The 12,353-nt window shown below is 41.0% G+C and overlaps 2 protein-coding genes across 2 annotated transcripts; both read left to right on the top strand.

Annotated features, from left to right (window-relative positions):
- Positions 1-3,180: 3,180 nt before the first annotated feature.
- Positions 3,181-6,152, top strand: LOC124255183 (sodium- and chloride-dependent betaine transporter-like). The gene is made up of 4 exons (XM_046689024.1): positions 3,181-3,302; positions 3,983-4,115; positions 5,170-5,304; positions 6,045-6,152. Exons 1-4 carry the CDS (start codon positions 3,181-3,183, stop codon positions 6,150-6,152), a joined length of 498 nt encoding a protein of 165 aa, XP_046544980.1.
- Positions 6,153-8,709: 2,557 nt separating this feature from the next.
- LOC124255181 (sodium- and chloride-dependent glycine transporter 1-like) lies at positions 8,710-11,889 on the top strand. Its single transcript, XM_046689023.1, has 4 exons — positions 8,710-8,824; positions 9,846-9,946; positions 11,111-11,281; positions 11,794-11,889. The coding sequence occupies exons 1-4, from the start codon at positions 8,710-8,712 to the stop codon at positions 11,887-11,889; spliced, it is 483 nt and encodes a 160-aa protein (XP_046544979.1).
- Positions 11,890-12,353: the final 464 nt, after the last annotated feature.

Below are 12,353 nucleotides of genomic sequence, written 5' to 3'. Positions count from 1 at the left end.
TGTATGGTTTACTGAAGACCAGTTCTAACCAGGATCTTCACAGAGTACTACAAGTATGGGTTGCTGAAGACCAATTCTAACCCGGATCTTCATGGGGTATGACAAGCATGGGTTGCTGAAGATCAATTCTAACCAGGATCTTTTCAGGGTATGACAAGCATGGGTTGCTGAAGACCAGTTCTAACCAGGATCTTCACGGGTGTCTGTCATTGACCTTCCAAGAGAGGGTCAATAGCTCCTCCCTCACGAAAACTGACAGATCCTCCTTTGTCTAAATTGCCATGATATAGATGAAAGGTCTTGTATGCCAATATCATTGCAAAAAGGGCTTGATGATGTCTGCTCCTTTTTCAGGTGAATGCTGGTTAAGACATACTTCTCAGTGGAACGTCTGACCTGAAGCTTCTGGATTTCACCATGGAAAAGCAAGGAAAACAGGACGCTGATGAAAACGGTACATCAAATCTCCCAAACAAGATCCCCGTTAGAATTGTCCCTGGCACCCGGTGTTTGTTGTAAAAGGCGATACAATGCATAAGCTGATCGGGCTTGGTGACAAGATTCGTCCCTGTTGCCTGATGCCAGTTACTGCATAGTGTGATGTCATACATTTTAATTTTTCTTGCACAAATAAATTATTGTTCAAGTAAATTACACAGAAGAGAATATTTATATGGAAAACAGGCATTTAAGGTAGATAGTTTTGAAAATTTAAGATCGCCATTTTGTTTTTTCACTCATATCCGAATCTCCTGAGACCGACTCGGGTGGGATAACTCCCAAACAACTACTCCATCCTTGCATACCAGTATCTGTCTAGCAGCTCAGCAATAAATGTCCAAAAGGATTTGTAAAAATATTTTTTAAGGATAACTCTGAAAATTTTGATGTGGTTAATGGATTAAACAACAAACATACATGCACACACACACACACAGATCCTTCCTTTGTAGTTTGGGTTAGCGGACGGGGTTACAGTGTTCACATTTTACATGAAATACACTTCATTTTACATAGCCTAACTTTGCACTGGCTTTACTGTCTGATGCTTTACCTGCAATATCGTCTAACGAGAGTGCTATGAAATATACTGGTGTATTATTTCCATAGGGGCGGTGGGGTAGCCTAGTGGTTAAAGCATTCGCTCGTCACGCCAAAGGTCCGGGTTCGATTCCCCACATGGCCACAATGCTTAAAAAAACAATTTCTGGTGTTCCCCCGCCCTGATATTGCTGGAATATTGCTAAAAGTGGCGTAAAATCATACTCACTCACTATTATTTTCAGAAACAAGAGAAACATGGGGCCATCGAGTGGATGGCATCGTCACCCTGTTGGGCTACAGTGTTGGGGAAGGAACTTTGCTCAAGTTCCCTTACCTGTGCGCAAGAAACGGTGGAGGTACGTACTCAGATTAAAACAATAGCTGAAGTGGAAATCAGTCCAAAAAGAACGTCAGTATGTATGTATGTATGTGTATGTGTGTGTGTGTGTGTGTGTGTGTGTGTGTGTGTGTGTGTGTGTCTGTGTCTGTGTCTGTGTCTGTGTCTGTCTGTCTGTCTGTCTGTCTGTCTGTATGTCTGTATGTATTATAAGTTGTTCACTGGTCACGAGGGGGCATGTTTGTTTATGTTCCCTGAGCCCTGAGCCCGAAGGGCGAGGGGAACATAAACAATCATCGAGGGTACATCAACCCATGGGCCCCGAGGGACCAGTGAACAACGTATTTATCTTACCGAACACCTTAATGTTAATTTTGAATTGTTTGAAGCACGGGTACAAATCATTTTATAGCCATCGCTAGAGTTTGCTGACAAGAAAAACAGATTTAGAGTTATCTCCCTTCCATCGATTGGCATTCGCAAAACATCGGTAATTTCCGTACATCATACGTGATTCAATGTCATTCGAGATAAAGAATTACTACCACGAAGTACAGAATGAGTTGCCATTGACAGCGGGGTACATTGAAATGTTACTCGCTTGTAAGCGGGGTACATTGAAAATAATAGAAGAGCGCTCAGCCAATCAGAAAGCAACATTTATGTGTGAGGTAAGATAAGTATGTATGTATTTATGTATGTATGTATGTATGTATGTATGTATGTATGTATGTATGTATGTATGTATGAGTGTGTGTGCGTGCGTGCGTGCGTGCGTGCGTGCGTGCGTGCGTGTGTGTGTGTATGCATGGATCCATGCATGTATATCATGTAGTCTTCTTTTGTGACATGCATTTTGACATACGCAGTCTCTGAATAGATTTACAGTAAATTCATTGTTTTATGTCTTCACTATCAAAGAAATGCGAAACTGCAAATTGACTCATTTTCACAAATTCTCACGAACTTTTAAATGCTTTTAAAACAATTCAATATTATAATGTATATTTTGAACTTGAGATACTTGAGAGGACATTCAACTGAAATAAACAAACAAATTAACATCCCAGATATTTTTGGTTCTTACGAAATAACACAGTGGCAAAACCTTTTCGTCTCAGATCGTACCAGCTGTATGATTTGTACTGTATGGTTTTTACTGTTTGCAGGTGCATTCCTGATCCCCTACCTGGTGTTTGTGGGCCTCTGTGCTGTACCGCTGTACTTCCTGGAAGTGGTCATTGGCCAATACTACCAGAAGGGCCCTGTAGAGGTGTGGAAGTTTTGTCCTGCCATGAAAGGTACAATATACCTCTTTGTCAAGGGTTTATCAAGAATTCAAAACAAATTGTTGCAAAAATATTGTCAACAATAACATAAACTTAATTTTAATGCAATATGTATTGATTCATTTAGTTGTTGGTCCTGTTTTATCACCGCAAGGGACATCTACAAAGCAGTGTAATTACTAAACTGATTTCGGGCTGGATTTTGACATCTGAGCATGTGCATGTATTTCCGTTTGTACAGAGTAAAATGGTTCCTGGGGCAATGTAACTCACTGTAAATGAATACCTTTAGGTGAATTATATATGTGATACGTTTGTCTACTGTGACCAGGTCTTGGACTAGGTACGGCGTTGGTTTCATGGGTATACGCCATGTACACGTCCATGTACTTCTCCTGGTACCTCTTCTACTTCTTCAACTCCTTCTTCAACCCCCTGCCATGGTCCACGTGTGGCAACTCCTGGAACACGCCCAGCTGTGTGGAGTCGACACTTTATGAACATGCTTGGATGAACACCACAGTGAATGGCACGGGCACTGTTCCACTGCAGGGCTTCATCAACGCTACACATTGGGATCACCTGAATGTGTCCACTGTGAATGTTGCTAGTGCTTCAGAAGAATTCTGGAGGCAAGTATTAGAATTATGACCTTCATATTCTCTGAAAAAATATGTATTACTGATTTTGCGATCGCATTTTAAGATGTTTTTGTCAATAATAATGCATCAAGTTCATGTCGTAAGGAGTATCCAGTTTTACCTGAAAGTATTTAAGATATTAAACCGATATGATATCGATATGTATTTCATCAAACATTAGAGACAATGAAGGTAGGTAATATTCAGGGTGGACTTCGGTATTTCGACGAGAGTATGCCGGTATATTGCAATACGCTTTTTTAACCAGTATGCATAGCAATATTGTTTCTGTGTTTCAGTATATTGAGGGAAACACCTTATACTGTAACAGGTTTCGATTTTATGTGTCTCTGTTAAACTACGATCAAGCCAGAGAATCGTTCACAAATGTTTGAAATTGATTGACCAAATGGTGGAAGTTGTTGTCTGGTGTGTCCATTAATACAAAATGGCGGCGAATAGACAGCTCCTTTTCTGTTTGTGGGAAATAGAACCTGTCAGGTTCAATGACTGTCATACATTTTAGCCTTAGTATTGCAAAACATTAAATTTTCAAACACACAGCCTTAGGTATTGTTGCGCACAGAAAGGTAGTGGAGGCCGAAATAAATTTTGGGGAGAATACCATCTTTGATCTGACCAAGAATTTGTTCACAAAGCAACTGTTTCAGATATAATGCACTGGACATCTCGAATGGCCTGGATGATACTGGATCCATTCGGTGGCCATTGTTTGGATGTCTGACCTTCACCTACGTCACCATGTACGTCATGCTGTTTAAAGGCATCCGAGTCACGGGCAAGGTAATGACAAATTTAGTATTACGTCAGAGAATATAACCAGATTATTCGTATTTCATTTTTTCATAAAACATGGGTAGGTATTTCTGGTTGGAATATCACATTCTCAGTTCCTAAATCAAAACAGTTTGAACGTAGAACAATATATGCAATCATCCTGCAAATATTTGTTGGGCGTTTTTTGCATGTAAATTCTGCAAGGTGCGTATACTTATGTGCCGTGGTCAGTTCCACGTTTTAGTTGCGCAGCATCCTATGCGCGCTGGCAGACAACTGTAGACAGGAAGTCGAGTTCAAGAAATTCGTACCTCCATCGTTGAAGAGTTCGATCGCTATATTAAATCGATGCCATCTTTGTGCAAGTGGATTAGGGCCATTGTATAGTGTTTGTAAAGATTAATTGTAGCTAAGTTTGCTCTGTGCAAGTGGGCACTGGTTTGAACAATATTTCACATATGTCGTACCGTGCCAGCTTTATGAGAATGGCTGTCGACGTCCTGTGACACAAAGGAATATTGCAAACCATGGCCGTGATTAAGCATTTTCAATACCAGTCAATAGATACACTTCTTTATTCACAACGTTAAGTTTTCATCTTATTTTAGCCATTTCGAGACGTTTTTTCAATCTTTTGATATGGTGTCCAGGAGCCGGTTTCAACATTCGGTTCCACACAAGTCAGGTTTTAAAGGGATCCCACAGACTATGACCTGTCTTATATGGTTATTTACAATTTGTTAGTCGTTTTCATGGTATGACGTCCCTGCAAAGATTGGTATTGGGAGTAAATATCCCGTTAATGAACAGAAGGAAAAATATGAAACAGCTTTTATCAACAATTATATTATTTTTATGTAAGTGATGTAATTCACTGGATTGTCTCGTCCAGATTTGCATAATTACAGATTGCCGTCAGACAGTTGGATTACTGTCGAATGTGGTCACAAACAAACAAATAAGATTAACGGAAAAATAAGAGTTTCCAGTATCCCGTGGGAGAATCTCCGAAAAACGAAAGGAAAGGAAAACCTAACAAACAATATGACACCATTTCCAGATCGTGTACGTCACCTTCATGTGCCCGGTGCTGGTGTGTGCGGTCTTCCTCATACGGGGCTCCTTGTTGCCAGGGGCGACAGATGGACTGTTTTATCTGATAAGACCAGACTTTGAGAAGTTGAAAAGCCCCAACGTGAGTGTCAGTACAGGTTGACAAATCAGTTGTTACATCATAAATCTTTCATTATCATATGAGGGTAAAATGTTATTTCTCCCAAACGGCTTCTTAAGATTGTTGTCGTTGCATGGCTGAAACATTGCCTGGGCAACGTTAAAGTGTAACTCACCCACTCTCTCACTCACACGATCACTCTAGTGGTGTTATGATTGTGAAATTGTCCGCAAGACAGAAAGACAGGATCACAATGAACAAAAACAAACAAAACAAACAAACAAACATGAGTTTTAGTAAAGATGTTACGTGGAGGGTACAGTTGTTGGTCTAAACGCTCATAATGTCAATCACTGGTTTGTCGGATCAGACTCAAATTGGGTATTTGCTACAATGATATTATTTGAAAACTGTTGACGGAAGCGTAAGCACACGCAACACACAAGATGAATTTCAGAGATTTTCACATGAGCATCTATCAACACGATTCGGATACAGGTACGATAGGATCCAAGATGGCAAGACTTGTTTTGGGGGTACCTGTATTCTTACCTGGAATGCCCATAGTTTAACCTAAGATTTGAAATCGTTTGTATTCATGAACAGGCGTGTTATTGATGAGTTCCCGTTATATTCCCTTATCGTTAGAGGAGAATTTGTCTTCAGCAACACCTGCTTGTCGTAAGAGGCGACTGACAGAATAGGGTAGCCAGGCTCTCCGCTAGCATGTCCGTTAAAACTGTTACTTTCATGTGCTGTAGATATGGATCGAAGCGTGTGGCTACGCCCTTCACTCCATGGGCACCAGCACTGGCATCGCCAACACCATTTCCAGTCACAATCAGCGAAACAGTAACTGCTACAGGTAGATGGAACAGGTTATTTAACTTCAAGGATAATTTAGTTTACCCTCATGTTTTATATTATGATCACTTGGTGTTTATTGGCCACTTCTATGAAGCTCAATTTCGTGAACAGCGTTAGATGTAGAAAAATGCAAATTCGCTTGATAGCCTTGATGTCCTTAACATGTGTAGCCCATTGCTGAAATTTGTATTTCGCAACGTTTTGTTATTCTCAGAAAAAGCTCACACAAATGGCTTTGATGTCTTATGAATTGCTACAACAGATCAATAAATTCACAAATATATCGGAAGAAGCGTTCTTAAACTCATAAAGTACTTCCTTGAAACAGGTACAACATCAGTCAGAGAAAACACAATGAGAGTAATCTTGTTTTCACATTGTTTGGTTCTCTTTCATAACGCTCACTTTTGAATTATATCTATAATGGCAATGCTCACTTGAATCATAAGATGATCAGAGGTTGTCACTGAACATTAAACAAATATCGAAAGAAGCGCCCTTAAACTCATGAAGTAAAGTAACAAGCACCATATCAAACCTAAAAAGCATAATAGTGGAGAAAACCTTTTTTCTATTGTTTGGTTACTCTTTCATAAAGCTCACTGTCTAATAATATATATAATGGTGTCACTGTCTAATAATATATATAATGGTGTTGCTTGTCATCACTAAAGAGGCGATGGTTCTGTGTATCGTGGACCCCCTGATCACCATCTTCTGTGGACTGTCCATGTTCACGGTGTTGCTTGAGGTCATCACTGATTTCTATTATATATATTTCCTAGAGTTGCGATGGTTCTGTGTATTGTGGACCCCTTGATCACCATCTTCTGTGGACTGTCCATGTTCACGGTGTTGGGGCACATGGCGCACGTGACCGGGTCCAACATGGATGACTTTCAGTCTTCAGGTAGAGTTACGTGGTAATTGTAACAGTAACGTGCATCTCAGTGCACTACATATGCAAGTCATGATGTTTACCAATACCTCCAGGGAACGTCGGTTGTAACGAGTTCATGGTGAACATAAATTTTAGTTCGTTGTAGCCGAAGTTCGTGATCAAGCGTTTCGCTATATTCCGCAGTTCGTCATGAAGTGTCTGTCAAAGACGCAATTCACTATATCCAAGTTTGGTTTCTTTGACACTGAGGTACCGCTTTATCTCACTGAGAGTCAGTATATCAAATATATGAACACGAAACAGAAACACATTCTGTGTCCAGAGTACCCGTGGGTGAGATTTATTCATGTTCTTGTTTGTCCGTTTGTGAACAGTAACGAGCAGTGTCGAATATACCCAGGCGATATCATGTGAAGATAAATGCCTGTTGATGTATCACGTATAGATCTGGTCTGATACACAAATAGGTAAGGTAATCAACCAACTCACTTTCGACTTCAGGTCTTAATCTGGCATTCTCAGTGTTACCGGAAGCAGTGACTTATCTCCCCTTGTCCCAGTTATGGTCCGTGCTGGTTTTCCTGATGATGATGACGTTGGGCCTTGATACAACGGTAAAGCTGTTTATAGCAAATTATACACAAGACGATAGAGGCCTACTTTGCTACTGGTCACAACCTATAAATGTTATAGGTTAAATCATATGCATCCATTGAAATAGTCAAACACAATAAATATGTCCTTTGTATATTTCACAATACCAACACAAAACATATCACCAACAGACAATGACACAATCCGTCAAACGAAGAGCATCTGACCACATCTAAAAGATATTAAACAAACCACGAAAACATATCTATGAGCATTTGTAATCCACATGAAGCAATCACAGCCTGAAATCATCGTATGCTCCCAATAAGAGTCTGGATTGGAGATTATTGTACTCTTCAGTAAGAGCGTTGCCGAGTTCCCGTAAGTCTACAGGTCGTCCCAAAAACAATTACTTGCATTACTCATGCCTTGTCACCGCACAGGATTGAGCGGTTAAGAATCTATTATTAATAATACGAAGGATGATAGGAAAGCTCTGAGCCTAACTATGAAGGATGCATTGCACAATCTTAACATGTTCCATGTATTCTGTACTTCACAAGTTATCCTGCGTTCTATTTTCATTGCACAACATTTCCTTTTTATGAAACAAAACCTACCTTTCGTTGCAGGTACCGAGTTTAGAGATCACCCAGGAGACACTAGCTGACCAGTTCCCGTCACTGGCCAAGCGTCGGTGGCTTCTTCTCCTGATCGTGTTTCTTCCTTGCTTCCTCCTGGCTCTTCCTTACACTACACAGGTAGGAATAAGTGTGTAAGAGAGTGAATATGGTTTTATGCAGCTTTTAGCAATATTCCAGCAATATCACACGCTTGTCGTAAGAGGCGGTCATCAGGATCGGGTGATCAGACTCGATGACTTGGTCATCGCATACAAATTGTGCAGCTACTTATGATGTCCGTACATTGCCAGGTCCAGTCGCGACTGTTTACAGAAGGCCGTCAAAACCATGGATGTGCCTCATTACACCAAAGAAACAAATAAACTATGTTCACTCCCTACTGTTATCTCAAATATTTATTTTGGTTAAACATCCCGTCACATGTTCTACCTCCAGGCTGGTATCTACGTCCTGACCCTCGTAGACTGGTATGCGTCGGTGCCCCCTGTGATGCTGTTCGGGGTGGTGGAGTGTCTGGTGCTGGCCTGGGTGTTTGGTAAGTATATGCTTCAGTGCATGCTTATTCCTAGCGAGAATGTAAATCCCAATCACTCCACTCGTAGGGTACGGGGTGGTGGGGTAGCCGGGGGTAGCCTAGTGGTTAAAGCGTCCGCTCGTCACGCTGAAGACCCGGGTTCGATTCCCCACATGGGTACAATGTGTGAAGCCCATTTCTGGTGTCCCCCGCCATCATATTGGTGGAATATGGCTAAAAGCGGCGGCGTAAAACCATACTCACTCACTCACTCGGAACGACTCACAGGATCGGATGGACATGCTCAGGCATGGTGGAATGAATGTCACCTGTCCTGTTCGCATTTATGTACGCTCATGGTGTCAATCACTGAACCATCTGTAACAAACTCTATTGTTATTTTGTTGAGTAGTTACGCCAACTACGTCTTGCAAACTAGCAAATCACTCATTTCAACATTTAATTGATTGATCCGGGTAGGAATTGATCTTCAGCAACCCATCCTTGTGGTAAGAGGTGACTAATGTGATCCGGTGGCCTCGTTCGCCGATGTCATCGTGTCCCAGTTGCGAATATCGATGCTCATGATGTCAGTCACTGAACTGTCTGGCACAGACTCGATCATTTACAGACTGCCACCATATAGCTGGTATATTTTAAAGTGCGCCGTTAAGTAAGAAACAAAAAAGATAGGTGTCTTTATTGGCTTTAACCATGACGTAAATTATGTACCATTGTATTTGGGCCAACGGCTTTGATTACAAAGGACATACATACATATATTGAAAAATAAATCGAACCTGGATCATGCAAAGCAATGATGGATTATAAACATGAGTGGATGTGGCACAATCAACACTGTCACAAAATCGTATCAGATTATTCATGTCACAAATCTAATCACTGATTCCTGCTGCTTTCTTTGGGGCCTTATTTACCCAGAAAATCAATAGGGGCAATTTGGTGACGAAAAATAGAACAACCAGAAAACGATTGATGTTCTGTGAATGCATACGTGTATAACGAGACATGTACGTTGCAGGTGTATGGAGACTGGACAAGTGTACGGTGGAGATGTACGGACAGACCATTCCAAGATGGCTGACCTTCCTCATGAAGTACATCACACCTGGACTTCTCATGGTAAGGCCATTATCGCTACTTTTAGTGAGAGTGAGTGAGTGAGTGGGCAGTATGGCAGTGCTGTGGTAGGAAAGCCTGTAGTGATCAGGTGTTGTATATACTCAGAGGAAAACGTTATTGTGACATGGACTATTTTTCAGTGGTAACATAGTGAATGCATTCCGGGATTTGAACCAGTAAAGGGGATTCTTAAAATGGTTGCTGAAAAGGAGCCAAACAGTTGTCCGAACTGCACGATATCTAAAGGAAGCATGACATGTTCGGGATAATGGGCAGCAATGTCCTCTTAATGGGGCCAGGCTATTAACATTTCCATTCAATGCAGATTATACCCGTGAAGATCCGGGTTAGAATTGGTCTTCAGTAAACGGCGTTTACAGCGCTATCCGAATTCTTTAACATCACTGCAGGAACTCCCCAGGATTATTAGCGAAGTTTTGTGACCTCACTGAGGCCTGCATCAATGCACAGGGTTGACACTCGCTTTTAAACGTGTTGATGTGCTTGTGATCCACGTCTTGTGCGCTGTTCTTATGGACGGTTGATCATTACCATACCTTGAAACATTTGTCTTTCCTTGTAATAATCATAAAAGTAAATTTTGTGTGACAATAACTTTTACCTTTGAGCATACTTATACTGGAGTCACTTTGAACCCCACGAGCTCGGGTATAATTTTGACAAAGGAAGAATCACTTTTAGGACGAATGTACAAATTCGAACCTTTTGTCACAGAGTTCTGTACGGAGCAGCCCTATAGTGTTTTCTATGTCATAGATCTCTGGTCCAAATCTGCAGCCGGTGGTTAATGCGTTGGATCGTCACGCAGAATAACTGGGTTCGATCCCCCACATGGATGAAATGTGTGAAGCTTATTTTTGATTTTCCTCGCCATGCGAGGATGATGGAGTACTGCCCAAAGCTCACAGGGAATCTGTTTGCAAAACACTATTGTACCTCCCGCACATCTGTGTAGTGGCAAATATATATCAAACTCCTATGAACTCAGGAGAATGAATATTAATTAACCATTAGTTTGCGGGGCGTTTGCTTTAGGTAACCTTGTTCATCAAAATGCGAATGTTTTTACTATAAAGTACGATGCATGTCAATACATGTTGATAGGCTACAGTTGCACGTATGTATTCTATTCACTATTTCCAGATTATATTTGTGTACGCCTTCTACGAATACCGGCCTCCAAAATACGGCACTTACTTCTATCCTGAGTGGGCAACAGTGATTGGCTGGCTTATATCTGTCTTCATGATTGTGCCGACGCCTTGTTGGATGGTTTACTGTGTATGGAAGTCCAGCGGGGACACATTCAAAGAGGTATGCTTATTTTGCTACTGATTGAGTTAGTGAGTGTGAGGGAGTGTGTCTTCGTGTTTGTATGTTTGGGAGTGAGTGAGTGAGTTTGTCTACGTATTTGTATGTTTGGGAGTAAGTGAGTGAGTACGTGTTGGTATGATTGTGAGTGAGTGAGTGAGTTTGGTTTGTATGATTGTGAGTGAGTGAGTAATATTCCTGCAATATCACGGCGGTGGACACCAGCGCTTCACAAATTGTACCCATGTAGCTTATAATTATCGAACCCGGGTCTTGGGCGTGACGAGCGCACGCGTTAACCACTAAGCTACCCACCGCCCCAAGAGTGAGAGAATGAGTATGGGTACATGTCTGTATGTTTGTATGTTAATGAGCCCCTGCGTGTTGGTAACTGTGTGTAGTTAGATAGTTGGAGTATGACCTTTGCCTACCATAAAACGTAAATACGTGTACAACATTTAAATTTGTGCTTAAGTGAAAAAAGGAAACAAATTACATTGAATTGTTCATTCCAGAAACTGGTGAACGCATTCATTCCGCAAGATATATCGTTGGATGTATCACTAGACGACAGATGTGAAGAACAAGAAACCCTCAACGTTGTCATGTAATCTCCTGTTACATGTCACCCATCTTCTATTTCCCAGCGTGATAATTAACATCCCGTTTTGATCAATATCTTGAAAGTTTGGTTCAGAAAGTTACAAAACCTTATCTTTCATCAGCAAAGCTCATAATGTGTTTCGCTCATTGGTGTAATTTCATTGGACAGCAATTTTTGTATGTATTCATCAGACACAATGCGAAGTCTATTGGCGAATGGGTTGAGGACTTCAGCATCATTATTGAAGTCACTGAGGTATGATGAGGTGTGAAACACAACATAGGCCAACTCCCTCGCAAACCTGGAAACGGCCATAAGTTCTACATACCACTTGTCATCCAGGTGTAATAATGCACACTACATTTTTTATTTTATTTAACATTTGAAATTTCCATAAGAACACCAAGTATCTTGCTACTCACAATTCGCTATTAGATACATTTTCACATCCACTGATGCACATTCTACCAT

This window comes from Haliotis rubra, unplaced genomic scaffold (assembly GCF_003918875.1).
Source record: "Haliotis rubra isolate DU_JTF1 unplaced genomic scaffold, ASM391887v1 Scf597, whole genome shotgun sequence".
Classification (NCBI taxonomy): domain Eukaryota; kingdom Metazoa; phylum Mollusca; class Gastropoda; order Lepetellida; family Haliotidae; genus Haliotis; species Haliotis rubra.
The sequence above is the reverse complement of the archived record's forward strand: the minus strand, read 5'-3'. Positions and strand labels throughout refer to the sequence as shown.

What these genes read in the sequence shown, in the direction of transcription:
- LOC124255183 (XM_046689024.1), top strand. Translation starts at nt 3,181, where the DNA reads ATGAACACCACAGTGAATGGCACGGGCACTGTTCCACTGCAGGGCTTC. An exon ending in GCTTCAGAAGAATTCTGGAG is followed by an intron (nt 3,303 to 3,982) that starts GCAAGTATTAGA and finishes CAACTGTTTCAG; the next exon opens with ATATAATGCACTGGACATCT. An exon ending in AGAAGTTGAAAAGCCCCAAC is followed by an intron (nt 5,305 to 6,044) that starts GTGAGTGTCAGT and finishes CATGTGCTGTAG; the next exon opens with ATATGGATCGAAGCGTGTGG.
- LOC124255181 (XM_046689023.1), top strand. Translation starts at nt 8,710, where the DNA reads ATGTTCTACCTCCAGGCTGGTATCTACGTCCTGACCCTCGTAGACTGG. An exon ending in TCACACCTGGACTTCTCATG is followed by an intron (nt 9,947 to 11,110) that starts GTAAGGCCATTA and finishes CACTATTTCCAG; the next exon opens with ATTATATTTGTGTACGCCTT. An exon ending in GCGGGGACACATTCAAAGAG is followed by an intron (nt 11,282 to 11,793) that starts GTATGCTTATTT and finishes TGTTCATTCCAG; the next exon opens with AAACTGGTGAACGCATTCAT.